The sequence below is a fragment of the Emys orbicularis genome, chromosome 23 (genome assembly GCF_028017835.1).
Source record: "Emys orbicularis isolate rEmyOrb1 chromosome 23, rEmyOrb1.hap1, whole genome shotgun sequence".
Classification (NCBI taxonomy): domain Eukaryota; kingdom Metazoa; phylum Chordata; order Testudines; family Emydidae; genus Emys; species Emys orbicularis.
Window position 1 is genome coordinate 12,989,201 of NC_088705.1, and position 17,047 is coordinate 13,006,247.

Below are 17,047 nucleotides of genomic sequence, written 5' to 3' on the forward strand. Positions count from 1 at the left end.
GATGAGTGGCAAGAAAAGAAACTTTAGGGGTTGAAGTTGTCACAAGAACAAAAATCCCGAAATGTTCTGAGATTAAGAGCCTAAAATCTCAGCTGATACAAGTTCCCATTTGTATGGGAGCTGACCTGTGTGACGATCGCCTGGAGCACTAATACACAACTGAACTACACTCAGATTGGAAGCAAAAATACTGGAACTTGTCTTTGGCTGTAAGCAGTTTCATGGGTATGGTTACGGACACAAAACATTCCTCAAGTCAGCAGATTCTCACCTTTGTCCCCCTCACCCAGTTCATATGACTGCAGGCAAGAAATGAAGCCCACTTCCTTACCAACACTCATGTGTGTCAGATCCTTATTACAGCAAACTCAGGAATAATCAGTCACACTGAAACAAGAATTATATTAATTTTATTCACATTTCCAGAAGAAAGCATCAGTGGTAGCTCAATGTCAAACATGGGGCAGCTAGCATAAAAGGTTCAAGTATTAAATAGCAAACAACTTTCAAACACTGAAATGAAAACCTCACTGTGAATTCCCCCATTTTGCTCATATTTCCAGTTCAAGTCATAGAAGTTTGAAAATAAACTAGCTCATCACATGATGGAGAGAATGTCAAAAAATGTAAAGCTTTCTGTGGTATCATTCCCTTAACAGGGCATAAAAGTAGCAGGCAGGAAATCTTCTACAGCAGAACTGGCTTATCCCCTGGGCTGAATTCTTTTTCTTTGGTTGTATGATTTTGCTGTTAGTGGCGCCGACTGATTCTGTCCAACTCTAATGCGATTAATTACCCAGAGCAGAAATTTGCTACCATCAGTTTACAAGGATGTTCATTTGTGATGACACAGAAATTTGAAAACACGACTCCCTGCTAAGAGGGATTAAAAAGAAAAGACCTGAACATTTTGGATTTCTAAAAAGGGGATGGGACTGCAACATACTGTACAAATATAACAAAAATCATTTAGAACTTCTACTTTCCAATTGCCTTGCTGATCCATGGCTAATAGTTGTCATGCTTTCTATTGCTGTGTTGATAAGTAATAGATTTATCCTTTGATTGTTTTTTTAAATGGCTGTTGTCTTTTAAGACTGAAATTCAGCCAGGCAGACTACTGTTTTTTTGCTTATGTTACTGGTCCGATCATGAAAACCCTCAAACCAAGTGACAAGAGCCAAATTGTTTTTTGCTTTCTACTTTAAAGGAAATTAAAGAGCAGGTTTCAAACTAACAAAAGAAATATAATTCAAACATGTGCTTTCAGACCTCTTGCTTAAAGACACAAATATTGACTAGCATTTACAAAAGATATGTTTGCATTGCAGCTGGAAGTGTGCGTCCCAGCTTGGGCAGACAGACACGCACTAACGCCGCCTGAGCTAGCATGCTAAAAACAGCAGGGGGCTAACCACCCAGGTTTGTACCCTGAGGTCTGGGCGGGTTTGTATTTAGGGGGCCTACCCCAAGCTGCTGCTTGTACTACCCCTGGCTACGCTGCTATTTGAAGCGTGCTAGGTTGAGCACAGCTAGTGGATGTCCATCTACCTGAGCTGGGAAGCATGCTGAAGTAAAACGTCAGTGTTTTCTTTTTTTAGCTTTCCAATGAAATTATTGGAAATGTGATGGGAAAAAGATTTGAAATCGTGAATCGTTATTGTAAAGTTGTTTGTTTTTATTAAAAATAGATATATATGTGGAAGGAATAGAGCTAATAACAGATGCACATGTTCTTGCTTATTCTGTGAAGAAAGTTACCGGATTAGAAAAATAGGCACAAGACGCATATTCCTCCTCCTTCTATCCCTAAATGGTTCCCTTCCTTCTTCCTGTCTGGAAGCTACCGCTACTGTTCTGCTTGAATAAACTCCAGGCAAGTACAAATTCTCTTCTTTGATGCAGCTGGCTGGGAAGCCCCTAAATTAAAGATCTCACTTCTTTCTGAATAATTCCAGTGACTGCAATCCTCATGGCTTGTTTCACCGATGTTCATTCTTTCTTTTTTTCTTTGTTGCCAGGAGCCAATCTGCTGTTCCCACTGAGGGTCCCAATTTAGGGAAGGAAGGAAAACAGGAAACTCAGTAGGACCTGCTTATTGGGAACAGAGATATAGTAAAACACTGCACTCCCATAGCACAATTCATCAGACAATGTCCAAGCACTTTACACAGATGGGTAAGTTGCATCCTGGTTTTACAGATCCTGGTGAGGCGCGGTGATGAAGTGACTCGCTGAAGATCACACAAGCAAGTCAGTGGAATAACCAGGACCTGAACCCAAGATGCCTTCTACTCCTCTGCTCTAATCACTAAGTAATTGTGCCTCAATTAGAATGGGAAGTGTATCAGTGCATGAGATGTGCTACTTGTGATTCCTATTATAGGGACCCTTTGCTTAGGGTGAAGTTTACCATAAAATGAAAAGCTTCACCATAAAAAAGGAGCCCACCGTATTCTAAGTCACCCCACAGCATTTCTTTATATAGTACCAGTATGCTTAGACTATGATAATGAAATCGTGCTCTTTGGTGATTATCCCGTTATCACATTGGAAATGTACTTATTTTATAAAGTGCATATCTGACCCAGCACCATAAAGCTGCATTAAATTACTAAACTCTACTGCAGTGGTGTATGCAGCACATCATCTGTTATTTAATATTTCAGATTAATCACAGAGACTCCCTCCCACCACTCACTTTCAGTAACTTTTCGGTGTGGAAGGCTTAAACTCCGTAACTCCTTATACAAAAATAGAAAGCTGGGAGACATATTGCTCCTCATATTAATCCTACACTGGACTGATTCAGCAGCCTGGATTCTGCTCTATTTACAATTTTAAAGGACTTTTTACTTGACGAAGGTTACGGAGACCTTGCGATCAGAAGCTGAAAGGTAAAGTTGGAACGTGGATGTGGCTGGAAGACCAACAGTTGCCCTTATAACTGTGTCACACAGTTGTGTACGAAGCCTTTAAATAGAGGTTGGTAGTTCATAACTTAGCTGTTGCGGTAGGTGTGGGACTAGGACAAAGGCAGCGACATTGGTGATACAGACTCCACGTACAACAGCTGGAGGTTTTTGGTGGTGTCTGAGGGTGGTTCATCTCTTCTCACCGTACAGTCCCCTGGGAAATTCATCCAGCATTGGTCTTGACTGATGGCAAGCATGAGCCAGGTCACGTAACATCAGCATGGCTACAGCATCCAGAAGCGCTCACTCTCTCACATACACCCTGTGGCTTGAGTGGTGGGATTCTATGAGGACAGATACTGTCCAACCTCCTGAGGATCCCTCTGACCACCCCCTTCTCCCACATGCACACAAAATCCCCAAGCGGATTTCCGATATACAACTACCCAGTGAACAGGTTGGCCAGGGATGAAGCCACGATGGTCCAAGGCATGGGAGGTCACAGAACAGAGCTCTTGGGGATGGAAGAAGTGATCACTTCCCCCAGGAGTTGCTATATTGAAAGGAGTTTTCAGTGTATTAATAATTGTGTGTAATTGTCACATATTGGGCATCACACAAGGGACCTTCTGCCTGTAAAAATGACACTGTGACTTTTGGAAGAGCAGGAAATATTGCCAGTACTTTATTGGTACCAAAGTGTGTGGATTGTTATGTATTGCACAAGGACATAGCTACACACTTTGTCCCCCCCCCGATACGATTGCTACCTGTCTCATTCTGGACAAACTAGTTCCCTTATTTGCTCAGAATGTCTGGCGCCATTGGCAAGTTGGGGGTAGGGAATTTTAAGCAGAGGTGGCTGCCTCGCTCTGTTCCCATTCTCTCTCAGTAGAAGCCTCTTCTCACCCCGGCATGCAAAAGGCACTTTTCCCTTTCCATTCAAATCCTCAGCCTCATCCAAGGAGCCTTCTCTGCCAATTCTGCCTGCAGCGATGCTGGAATGCTCCGAGGAACTCTGACATGACAGTGTCATGACAAGCTTTAGTCATTCAACACAGTGCCTGCTGTTTAAAAACTAAAGCAAATGTTTTTAGGGAGTTCTGTTCACAATGGGAGGAGAACCATGCTAGCTACAACTGGGTTTAAACATGATTGTTTAAACATGGTGCTGCTCTTAAGGTGGTGAGGGTCTTAGTGAGACCACCAAATTCATGAATGCTCTTTACCATGTCATTTCTCAGTAAGATCTCCATGGTATAGAGATGACAATAGTCCAAACTATCCTCGTGGGAATGCATGAGCTAGGATCATTCTTCTAAATACCTTTAGCGTGTCCACTCCTTCAGTGGAGATCTCTGCCCAACCACTGCCTGTCTTAAAAGAGAACTTCTTCCAATCACTGGCCTATCTTAGAGCTCTCTCCAAAAATAACGTAAACCATCTCTGAGACGGAGCCGTTTTGACCCCCAATGCTGCCGTTCTGTTGATCTGCAGGCATCTCATTAGCTGAGAGTACTTAACAGCCAAGAGCAAGAAGACGAACTGTGGGATTTTAAAACCAGTCTAGAAAAGGCCAGCAGTTGATTCCTAGTGGTGAGGAATTCAAGTGCATTGCTTTGAAGTGCAACCCGCCCCCCTTTGTTCTCCTACTGTCCCCCTCAAGTTTGAAACACCCAGAATATATTGAACACGCTGGTGATCATTCAGACTCTTTCAGGCACTATCGTGAGGCAGAACAGTCATTTTGCTCAGAGGGATTTGCTTGAGATAGCAGCTCCTCTAATAATATCACCCTGGATTCCCCTTATAATGGGAGGTTTCTTCTAGATCTTAAAAAGAGATCAATATACCCAAACCAAATTCAATTAGAAAATATAATCATCTCCTCTTCCTGGAATTGACAGCACCCCCATCCCAGGCTGGGGCAGGATTTTTACATCTTCGATATCCTTTCAACAGGTTTCACTTTAAGTCAGTCTGAAACGTGATCAGGCCCCTGCTTACAAATGTTCCGGTCAGTCTATTCAGCACTGTGTAAAGCAGGCACTAAGCACTCGGTTGCTGATGCGTTCCCCCTGTTCCTCTTTGTCCCCTCTCGGCCTGCATCAGAGGGATCTCCTCAGTCTTCTTCTGCGGATTTGAACATGAGGATGGCATTGTAGATTTTCAGTGCAGGACCCAGCTTAATGCTCAGTATTTTAACTATGTCCGCCTGGTTCAGGAGGAGGAAGGCTTCACCGTCTATCTGCTGTAGGACGGAGAAACAGTACGAAATGAAGATTACTGCCAGGAAACTTCCATGATTCCCTCCCCAGCTCCCGGCTTTCAACTAACATAAAAATAATGTATTAGGTGCTGATGAAGGAAAGCAGAGTGACAGGCCTTGAGCCTTGAACTCCTGTATTTATCCACAGATAGACATGCATAAGGTAAGCTTCCCGCACATCCTGCCCTTTTCAACATGACTCAATCCTAATGTAGAGGGACCATCTCTGGAAGTGAAAGCGCCTATGCTGAGACTACTGATAAGGGTGCAGTTAGTGGCTGTTATGATGGTGGGTTATGTCCATTAGGAACTATATTGTGGCCTAAGGATTACTTCTATTTTAAAATTCAGATGCAATCAAGGATCCTATAAACTAGTCAGAAAGTAAAATCATACACCCGACTCTCTAAAAAATGCTGAAAAATCATGGAAAGCAAATCTCCAGCAGGATGTTATTCAGAAACCACACAAATCATGGGCTGGAGTAATACAACACTCTGCTACTTTATACAGAGCTTCTTGGAGTCCCATTAAAACTGTTCAGGGCAAAACTTAAAGGTGAGGGATCTTTGACCTGCAGATTTGCATGAATGCTTTGGTCATAGATGCTGAAATCTCATAGCTGAGAAACAGTTTCCTGTGATTTAAAAGTTTGATTATTTTCAGAACTACAATTCTGCCCACGTAAGCAGAAAACAAAATAGATTCATGAAAAATCAGTTTCAAAGGCACAAAATGAGATTGTTTTGTTTAGGAAGGAGAAACAAGAGAGGTATATAAAACAATGCATGGTACGGTGAAGATAAAAGTGTCTGCTCCTATTTACCCTCCTTCGTAATACAAGTGCAAGGGAACATCCAGTTAAACTGAAAGGAAGCACATTTAAAACTGATGAAGGTAACCCTCTTCTTATGTTTTTACAAAATACATATTTAAGCTGTGGAACTCGCTGCCACCAGGTATCTCTGAGTCTCAGACCTTAGCAAATTTTTTTTTAAAAAGGGAGAAGACATTTACATGGATTAACAAGAACATTCACAGTTACCCTAGAAAGGATAAAGTTATAATTCCTATAGACCCCTACTGCTTCAGGGCATAAGCCAAATATTAACTGATAGAGGCTAGAAAGGCATTTCCGTTATAGGCAAGTGTGACAAAGTGTGCTGAGTCTAACAACATCCTGTCACTCTGATACCCACCGGTATTGTATTAACTGGGACCTAATTGGACGACAAGTAGTTGACAGAGGGTGTCAATTAACCGAGCAGAGCTACAGCTGAAGGGCTAATGGAAAGGGAAGCAGCCCTAGCAGGTGGGACTATACACACTGAGAGGGAGGAAGTGCAAGAGAGGAGGGAGCCTGAAGGAAGGCAGGACTGTCTGCAAGGAAGCTGGCTATGGAATGCAAATACACCTCTACCCTGATATAAGGCGACCCGATATAACACAAATTCGGATATAACGCGGTAAAGCAGCGCTCCGGAGGGGGGGGGGGGGGGGCGCTGCGCGCGCCAGTGAATCAAAGCAAGTTCGATATAACATGGTTTCACCTATAATGAAGTAAGATTTTTTGGCTCCCGAGGACATGTTATATCGGGGTAGAGGTGTACATGTAAATAAAACACTATAGGCTGTAGCCTGCTGAAAGAACATGATAAAGCACGGTGGTGAAGGAAACCTGGAGTGGTTGTGGTCTGTGATTAAGGCCTGAAAGGACTCTCTGGGGGACCACCCTGCGACAGCAAACTACTCCATAGATGTCCATTACAGGGTTCTGCAGCATCTGGCACTGGCCAATGTCAGAAATAGGGTCCTGGACTAGGCATGGCACATTTCTGATCCAGGATGACAATTCTTACATCCCTAGGATTTTTTTCTAACTGGAAATCTATTGATTTTAACAATTGGCTGAATAGTGTGGGTCTGTCTAATTACATTGGACAGTCATGTGGGCAAGGCAAAGAACTGGGGTTTTTAAGGTCAGGCTTGACAAAGCCCTGGCTGGGATGATTTAGCTGGGGTTGGTCCTGCTTTGAGCAGGGGGTTGGACTAGATGACCTCCTGAGGTCCCTTCCAACCCTGAGATTCTATGATTCTATGAACTGGGAGCCAGATCTTATTTCTATTCCTCTATTCATAAAAACACTGCGCGATCTTATGCGAGTCACTTAACCTCTCTGTGCCTCAGTATCTGCAACTGTAACATGGGAATGTCAGCAATGCTCCCTAACTCCTAGGGGGTCACATAACTTAATTCATGAATGTTTGTAAGGTGCTCAGGTACAGGACTGCTGTGATGAGATTCCTAGAAATAAACAGAGAGCTGCTTAAATAAAACCAAATGGATCTACAAGAAAAAGTGTGCTGCAAAGCAGTCGTATATTTCAGCATGATATTTTGGGTCTGATACAATTATTACAGCTTCACATTGATCCTGTTACTTTCTAAGTCATTTTATTTTAGAGAGTCCCAGACGCAAATGTAATAACAATGCCTATGGTATACTATGTGTCACTTTGTTCCATCCTGCTTGGCTTCTTTCTAAAATTCTTTGCACAATTGGTTCTCTTTAGTGCTAAGATAGCTCAATAAGAAAATAAAGCATCAACTTCCTCTCCTCCCCAAAGCCTGCACGGGGTTTATTTACCTAAACAGAATGCAGTTACAGGCCTGATTACAGCTAACAGACTATTCTAGTGGAGTTCAGAGGTTCTGTCAGTCACACCTTAATACTTGCCAGATACTGGCTTAAGCTCAGCCCATTATTAAAAGGGTTTTAATTTCGACCTGACAATTTAGTTTGAATACAAGTCTGAAAATACACGAACCCCTTCATGCCAAGGTTAGGGACTGGTGCTTAGCAGGGCTCTGGACTGCTGGAGGCAAGAGGCTATGCTGGGAATGAAATTAGCTCTAACCACACGATATCAAAAGTTTGAATGGTGGATTTATTAGTAGATTTACCAGGAGAATCTCATTTATCTACATACTTTGTCAGGAATCGGGTTATTTCCCTGTGCTCAGTTACATTGGAAAGTCCCCCATTTCTGTCCATGTCCCCCACTCTATTTAGTTAAACAGTGTTCCACTGTAATATTACCTTCGGTACAGTACTTTCTGAAAGCCTCAAACTGTTTTACAGAATGAAAATATGTACCAATATACAGAACTATGAGCATGACTTCCATTTGCCTGCCACTGAAATGCAGCCATCTCAGAGGTGCAATCGTTTATGTATTTCTGGATTTATTAAAAATATGCCCATTACAATGAGCACTATGTACTATTATTTATTCGGAACCCAAGAACATGCTAAGTGCCTTGCAGAACATAGAGAAGATATAGTCCCTATCCTCAAGAACGTACAATTGAAATAGACAACACACTGATGGCACAAAAGGGAAGCACGAATAAGCAAGCTGATCAAAGGAGTGTTAAGTACACCTTGAGTTGCACCTGGAAATGTAATTGGAAGCCAGTAGAGTCCAGAGAGCAAAGGTATGATTCATTAGAGAAAATTTGCTAAGTAAGCAGACAGCCAGGTTCTGCAGTAGCTGAAGTTTTTGAGTGGTGTTAAAAGGCCAGGTAGAGTGCAGCGCAGTAATCCAACTTGGGAGTGACAAAGGCAGGGAAAATTGTGGCAAGATTTGCATCCAAGAGGAAAGCCTACAACTTCCTAAACAGCTGCAGATTCAAAAAAGTCTCATCCGTTGTTGCTGCCTAGGAATCCAGGAAGAGCCAGCAATCCCTAAGAGAATCCCCAGGTTGCCAACCTCACTAACAAAAGCAGACATACCTAAGGCTGCATGTCTATCATGGAGGTCACGGACGTCACAGATTCTGTGACTTTCCGTGACCTCCGTTACTTCTGCAGTGGCTGGTACAGCTGGTTCAGGGTCTGCCTGAGCCGGGCAGCCCCTGGGTTAGCAGCAGCAGCAGTTTGGATGTGGGAGGGGGCTCAGGACTGAGGTAGGGGAAGCACTTACCTCGGGGAGGCTGGGGGAGGAGGATCTCCCGGAAGCAGCCGGCATGTCCCTGCAGCTCCTAGGCAGATGGGCCAGGGGGACTCCGCACGCCACCCCCGCCTGCAGGCACCACCCCCGCAGCTCCCATTGGCTGTGCTTCCCGGCCAATGGGAGCTGTGGAGATGGCGCATGTGGCGGGGGTGGCGTGCGGAGTCCCCCTGGCCTTCCCTCCCCCTAGGAGCTGCAGGGACATGCCGGCTGCTTCCAGGGAGCTGCGTGGAGCCAGGTAGGGAGTCTGCCAGCTCCGGGGTCCCGGGCCGTGCACTGCCCACCTCCCCCTCAGTATCAGGGATCGTGGGACACCCTCCAGCACCCACGGTGCCTCTGGACCACCCCCCAGAGAGCAACCCTGGCCCAAGTCTTAGGTCACAGGCTGTAAATTTTTGTTTATTGCCCGTGACTTGTCCATGACTTTTACTAAAAATATCCATAACTAAAATGTAGCCTTAGGCATATCCCATCACTTGAAGGAGCAGATGAGATCTCCATTGCATTGCAGTGCACTACACTACATAACAGTCCAAGACAGGACCTGAAAAATAAACTTTGCAAGTTTAAATTCACCCTCCAGTTTTAAAGTTTTACTCACGCTGGAATTTGACTAGGATGCTGCAGCTCCCCAGACGTGCCACGTTCTCTTTTATAAGCAGAAATCATAGCTTAGCTAGGCACCATGACTCCAAATCACTAGAAATGCAAGAGCACACAGCTGGCAGTGCTACAGAATAACACTTAATCAGGCTTTTCTTACCTCTTCCCTGAATACTGAAGCTTGTTCCTTACAACCAGGTAAACGCTGGACAAAGCTAGCCACCTAAAATAAACAGTGGAAATAATGCAGTTAACACGGAGAGATTAATGGGACACCAGCAACTCAGAAACCATATTTCCATCTTAATATGTTCTACCTATTATAGTTACAAATGATATCTGAAATGTCTATAGCTGAAAGGGAGGATAACAAAAGTCTCTTTTTCAGTTTGTCTCCTCTGTGTATCTGACGGCATGGTGCTCATAGTCAATTCCACGGTCTCCCATGGAGAGTCAGCCAGTTTCTCCCCTGCTGAAAAAGCCCTTACAAACATTGACATTATTTTTAAGGATTTACAAATTAATCAATCAATCAACCAGGAGGTACAATTTAGAGGGAGCTCTGTCAGAAAATGGAACTTTTGGAAATTAAGCCAATTTAAATGAGTTGACAGCGTCCCTTTAAGAGGCAAGATTTAGACTACTAAATATGTGTGGCTGCCTGAGGAAGGGGAACAATAGTTTACACACATGTGAAAAGTGGAAGCACTAGCGAGAGAAAGGAACCACCATTCGGTTATGGTGAAGCAAGGGAGTATAACTAGGACCAATGGGATTAAATGAGGAAAAGTGAATTTTGTGTTGAGTAGCAGGCAGGGCCGTTTCCAGGTTTTTTGCCACCCCAAGCAGCAGGAAAAAAAAAAAAAAGAAAAAAGCCGCGATCGTGATCGGCGGCAGCTCCACCGCGCCACTTTCTTCTTCAGCGGCAATTCAGCGGCAGGTCCTTCCCTCTGAGAGGGATCGAGGGACCTGCCGCCGAATTGCCGCCGAAGAGCCCGAGGTGCCGCCCCTTCCCCTTGGCCGCCCCAAGCACCTGCTTGCTGGGCTGGTGCCTGGAGCCGGCCCTGGTAGCAGGAAAAACTTTCTAATGGTGAGATGTGTTCGACTGTGGAATAGTCTCCCCAGGGATGTGGTGAAAGCCCCATGAGTTAGGTTATTTAAAACCGGACTATACAGTGCACTATATCGGGGATGAGAGAGAAGAAGAAATAGACTAGATGACTTTATGTGTGTTGTTTCAGTCTCTAACTTCCATGGTTCATGGAAGATTTGTACATCAAAGCATAATCTGTTCAAACAGCTCTTCCTAATTGGCTGTTTCCTACAGGGAATAGCTCTATTTCAGAAGGCATGTTCACTTGAGTTGGTATAGATGTGATATTTCTCCCACCAATACAAATGGACAAGCCTTAAAAGGGACACTGTCAAATACTATTTCCTCTCCTCTTTTTAACTCCTGGTTGTCCAACCCCATCCTCTCCTAAAAAAAAAAAGGTACAAAATGCCTTCTCCTACTGATTCTACTGTTTCTGAATTTAGCAAACATTAATTCTTCTCTCTCACTCCCATGAGACTATAAAGAAACGAAGCAAACAGGGTTCCTTCTGTTTACAGAAAACTCCCATTGATTTCATTGGAACTGTAGGTGCCCAGACCCATTTAGGATCAGGCCCAGGGTTTAACTACTATTGCCGGGCCAGCAGGGAGAGCTCTGTTTCAGAGGATCCACACAAAAAATTGTAACTTTATACAAATCGGAAATCTGGGGTTTCTGAATGGTGAGATGTGAATCCAGCAGCCTAGGTTGTTTGCAGAGGTAATTTCTCCTTGGTTTCCCCCATGGAAAAGTCCTGTAGAATTTAAACAAAAATGAAGACCTTTCTATAGGTTTCTGAATTGTGCTACAGAATTTAATAGAAAAATGTCTCCTACATGTTCTAGTACACGTAACAGGGTGGTCTGTCTCCTGCTTTAAAGGGCTGTGGGGCCCAGAGCCAGCCAACCCTGTTCCATGACGTGGGCCCTTTAAGAAAACAGATGTTTAAGGGGCTAGCAGACAAACTGGGAACGGGAGCTAGGGTTAATCAAGTGGCTACCCCTGAACATAATAAAAGTCAGCTGTTAGGTGACTGTCAGGGGGCAGAGAAGAACTGCAAGAGAGCAGCTCCCTGGAATGGGAACCAGATCCTGGATACTGGTGGGGTAGGGAAACCTGCCTGAATCACATGCTGTGAGACCTGTTAGAATACAGTAATAGGAGGTTCAAAGGCTCTGATGGTCTAAGATCCTACGCCTGGTCATGCATTAGCACTCCATCCACATATGGAGGGGGGTCCTCCTCAGATAGATCTCTCCACCTCCATGAGGAAGAAGGGCCCAGGTGCTTCATGCCAACATCCTTCCCCAACCTCTGGCCCAGCAGAGGGTGCTCTGCACTGTCGGGGCTGCATGGGAGTAGGGAGCAAGGGAAGCAATGATGTATGGCCAAGAATGAGACTGGGGGGAAGCTACGGTGCCAGGGACCCAGTGGGGGCTGTCAGTGACCAGAGTTGATTCGGAGATAGAGGATACCTCTGGCCTCCTGCAGATCTCCAGGGATCATCAGATTTGTGGGTGGGCTCTAGGGCTTTTCCTGTGGGACGGTAAACCATAACCTGCCCTTCCCACAGGGAAAGCCACAGAGCCCCCCACATGCTGTGTGGTGATCTCTGCGAGGACATGACAGAGATGCCCATGGGAAAAGTCCCCACCTGTGGCTCTGCATGCTGGGGAGGGAAACAGGAGATCTGATCCATAGGTTTTAGAGTAATTTCTAGAGAACATCCTGTGACGCTTTGTACCTCGGGGGAACACCCTGCACCCCCATGTTCATCCTTATAATATGATTGTGTGGTATCCAATGCAAAGTTTGTCATGTCGGGTGTCTTTGGAAGGCTCATGATGCACTGAGCAGTGTTGTTATAGTAATGTTATAGGTTGTAATTTCATGTATATAGTTATGAGGCTGAAAAATGTGTCCTCATGGCTTAAAACAAGCCCAGGCAAAAACTTCCAGGAGCAGAGGGGCAGTTCACACCTCATCAGGGCATGTATGGGACAAACCCAGCCCAGCCTCACAGGAACAAAGGACACTGGCCTAGGCAGCAACAAAGGATCTGTTGGACTCTCGAGTGAGTCACCCCCCTTCCCTTGGGGCTTGTCTACACTACCAAGTTTTGTTGACAAAACTTATGTCGACACCCAAAAGTCGACAAAACAAAAATCACCAAAGGGAGTTCACACTTGCTCCCTCTGTCGACAGATCATGTCCACACTGGGGACACCATCATCGACAGGGTGAGCAATGCACCGTGGGGATGTATCCCACAGTGCAGTGTTGTGGGAAGGACGAGCTGATCGCTGCATGAGTTCTCCCACAGCCCCCTCAGCTGCCGAAAGCAGCATCATGAGCAGCTCTGTGAGCTCTCTGTGCTGAGGAATGGCAAAGCAGCACAGCAGTCTGTCCCCCTCCCCCATGACAGCAGCCTGCCTGCTGCTGTGTTCCTAGTGCCGGGCAGAACAGGAGCATTCCAATGATTTGCTCTGTTTGTTCCCCAAAGGGAGCAGCGCACAGATCCTTCCCGGAGCTTTGAAAGGGGAGGTGCACATGCCTGCAGGGCAGCAGAGATCAAAACACTGAGCAGAGCAATCAGGGCAGGCATTGTGGGATACTGGTGGAAGCCAGTTCTGTCGACGAAACAATCAGCAGTGTTTACACTGGCTCTTTGTCGACAATAAAGGGAAGGGAAAAAACAAAAGTCTCTTGTAGGGGTGGAAGTTTTTTGTCGCCAAAACTGGGCGTTTTTCGAGACAAAAGTCCCATTGTAGTGTGTATGCTTTTGCTGTTTTGTTGCCAAAAGGCAGTTTTTGGTGACAAAACATGTCAGTATAGACAAGCCCTTGGTCAGTTTGGGACTACGATGAGGTAATAATGCTCACCTGACTCTGAAGGGGGGGGGGGGGCGCAACACCAAGAGGGAAGAAAGAACATGATAAAAGGGAGAGACGTTTGCCATGCTCTTCCCCTCTCTTCCACCTCCATCTACAGACACCACCACCAAGCGACTGAAGCACTGATCAAAGGGGAGAGCCTGGCTGAAGGGTAACCAGCCAGCCTGTGGTGAGAAACATCTAAGTTTTTAAGGGCAATGAAAGTGTTAAGATCAGCTTAGAATGTGTTTTGCTTTTATTTCATTTGACCAAATCCAACCTGTTGTGCTTTGACTTATAATCACTTACAGTCTATCTTTGTAGTTAATAAATTTGTTTGTTTGTTCTACCTGAAGCAGTGCGTTTGGTTTGAAGTATGTCAGAGATTCCCCTTGGGATAACAAGCCTGGTGCTTATCAATTTCTTTGTAAAATTGACGAACTCATATAGGCTTGCAGCGTCCAGCGGGCACAACTGGACACTGCAAGACGGAGGTTCCTAGGGTTGCGTCTGGGACGGGAGATATTGGCTAGTGTCGTTCGGTTGCACAATCCAAGCAGCGGCTGGCCAAAAGTGCCCACTCACGTAGCTGGGAGCAGCTTACGTGCCAGAGGCTGTGCGTGAACATCCCGGGAGTGGGGGTTCTCACAGCAGAGCAGGGTAAGGCTGGCTCCCACAGTCGAGGACTGGAGTGGCCTAGCAGATCACCGGTCCAGAGAACACCAGGGGAACGTCACACATCCTCAATATCATGAAATTCTATAGGGCTTCTTCCATAAGGGTTGTAATGAGGTCTTAGATTTGAGCTAGGATACTGAAGTCTCCATAATTCTGGCATCTTAAGTACCCCTTTCCTCTGATGGATACTCCCTCTTGCATAGATTCTATTCTTATACCTGGTAACAGTTTTGAAGGTAGTGGGATGCTGGAGTCTAAGCCAGCATGCGGCCTCCCTGTAATAACATATCAAAGTAGGAGTGACAAGACCATGTGAAAATATGCAAATAGGAGCTAGTATTAACAAGAGCTTTATAATCCACATGCAGCTTGCACAAGGACAATCTCCCACAGCCTTCTGTATTAAATCTCATGTGGGATTAACTAATGAGCAATTCAAGCTCTGACACATATTAATATATCCCTGGGACTCAACCCTCCGAACCCTACCATCTAACTACACTTTGAAAACATGACAGGAAGCTTTCAATAAATAACAAGCCCTCATTCAAATGACAGCTCTTTTTGACTGGTCAGTATTACTGACGGCAAGCCTTTACTTAGGTGTCTCAGATTACTGCTGATCATTCATTTCAGCTGCTCTCAGACTTTAGAGATTAAAATAAATTATTTTTCTTTAATGTGGGTTTTGTAAATTAAACAGATCTTTAGTTTCAGACTAAAGGAGAATTTTCAGAGTTCAGAGGCACCTGGCACCAACACTGACCAATGACTGCCTGGCAGGAAGGTGTTACAAGTCCAGGTTTCAAGAAACCAGCTCTAGTTAGTGCCCACTAAAACCTAGCACGTCCTGCTGTCTTTACCTTCTTCACAGGCCTATATTACATTGTACATCCTGGTTCTCCAAGTGCTTCTTTCAGGGACATCTCATTGACTCCATGGGAATTCTGCAAGATTGGATCCTTTTATTGATACTTAGGACAAAAGCTGATATGTCCTGTTGTAACAATTAAGGCCAAGTAGGCCTATTTTAATTGTTAGCCTAACTGGTGAAAAGTGGGTAAACGTTCATGAAGTGTCACAATGCTCTGTTATATAAAACTGTTTAGGAAAAGCTGTGAGAAGGAGGCAGACAGACGGCATTCATTTACACAGAAAGGATCCACGGCCACCACTCCAAGGATTGTGTTAAGAGCAGCAGAGGAGCAGAAATCAATTAACCAAAATTGGAGTGTCAGAAATGAGGCCTAATTGGTGGACAAAATAATGAGAGGATGGATTATTCCACCCACTATCTTGTTGGAGCTGCTAAAAAAGACTTTTTTGGGGGGGAACAAAAGCAAACATTTTTTTTTTTTTTTTTACTATCAGTGCAGTTGCAGCAGCGGGATTGTTGCCAGGACTCTAGACCTTGATACTCCAGTGGGGAGGCCTGTTCATCATTACTGCACCAGCGAGGATCCCAGCCTGATACAGGTGACATCCTGATCTGTCTTTCCCTCCCTTATGTGCTCCCTTTCTGCCCCCATCTCTCTCCCTCTAAGCTTTTCACCTGATCCTGAAATGAACCGTACTGCACGGCACCCGCACGGTGAGATGAGCCAGCCCATCCAGCTCATCCTTCACTCAGCCAGTGAAGGAGAGGGACCAGACCAGACCAGACCAGACCAACCAGACTTTGGCCCTGACTGGCGTGCTGAGCCAGGTCCAGAACAACGGCTGTTATGACCAACCTTCCAGCCCAAAATATCTGTCTGTGACTGACCAGGCGCCCCGTATCCTGAGAACATCAACAAAAGCTGATGTTCCCCCATCGCCACTATCCTCTCCCTTCTGTGTCTGTCTCTTTTGTCTAAAGAAGGAAAGCAACTATCATTCCCAATTCAGAATTAAATAGCAGAACTAAGTTTATTTCCTCACCAAGAAGGACTGGTTAACTGAATACGAGACTAACCAATATTCACTATCTCCAAAAACGGACTTTGATAGGTTTTGATTATGTTTGTTTTGCATAAATAATCAATTTCTGTTTCAGTGCTCTTTACCTCGTTTTGATTCTTTTCCTTTTGTGTGGTTCAATCAATAAATTTCTAACATTTGGCATGAATTTTTATAGTGTTTGCCGGGGAAGAAGCAGGCTGAGGTCTCTGAATACCAAACCCCAAACCTAGTTTAACACCATTTAATGTTGGATAGTGACTGGTTTATGTTAGGTTTCAGAGTACCTTTAACTCTTTGGGCCCATATATTCTATCAAAATGAATACAATAGCCCTTAGAAAGTCTCTGGTGTTGCTGTAACTGACCTCCTCCTCCAAATCCCTCGTGGTCACTGTCATAACATGTAGCAAAGACTGTAGCACAGACAAGCATAGTTTAGTGTATTCTGATGTTCAGTGCTCAGCATCTATACTGCCCCGCCTCACCCCTGTCCTCACAAAGGACACATTTTTTGCCTTGTGCCCCACTCTGTTCTTTTATGAAACAGCCTCAACATTTTGTCCAAAAGAAAAATAACATTCCACTTGTTCTATTTACATTAACAGTATCAGGTGTTACAATTTTTGTCCTCCCTGGTTTTGCCGGATGATCTACTGGAAA

At 44.7% G+C, this 17,047-nt stretch overlaps 1 protein-coding gene across 1 annotated transcript in view; it reads right to left on the reverse strand.

The window, feature by feature from the left end:
* Window positions 1-427: 427 nt before the first annotated feature.
* The window catches only part of LOC135893937 (lethal(3)malignant brain tumor-like protein 4), a 76,636-nt gene continuing 60,016 nt past the window's right edge, over window positions 428-17,047 (reverse strand). Inside the window, exons 21-22 of the mRNA XM_065421907.1 lie at window positions 9,961-10,023; window positions 428-5,166 (exon numbers count right to left, since the gene is read on the reverse strand). Of these exons, the coding sequence (XP_065277979.1) occupies window positions 5,038-5,166; window positions 9,961-10,023 (192 nt within the window). The 3' untranslated portion in view covers window positions 428-5,037. The remainder of the gene's footprint in view (window positions 5,167-9,960; window positions 10,024-17,047) is intronic.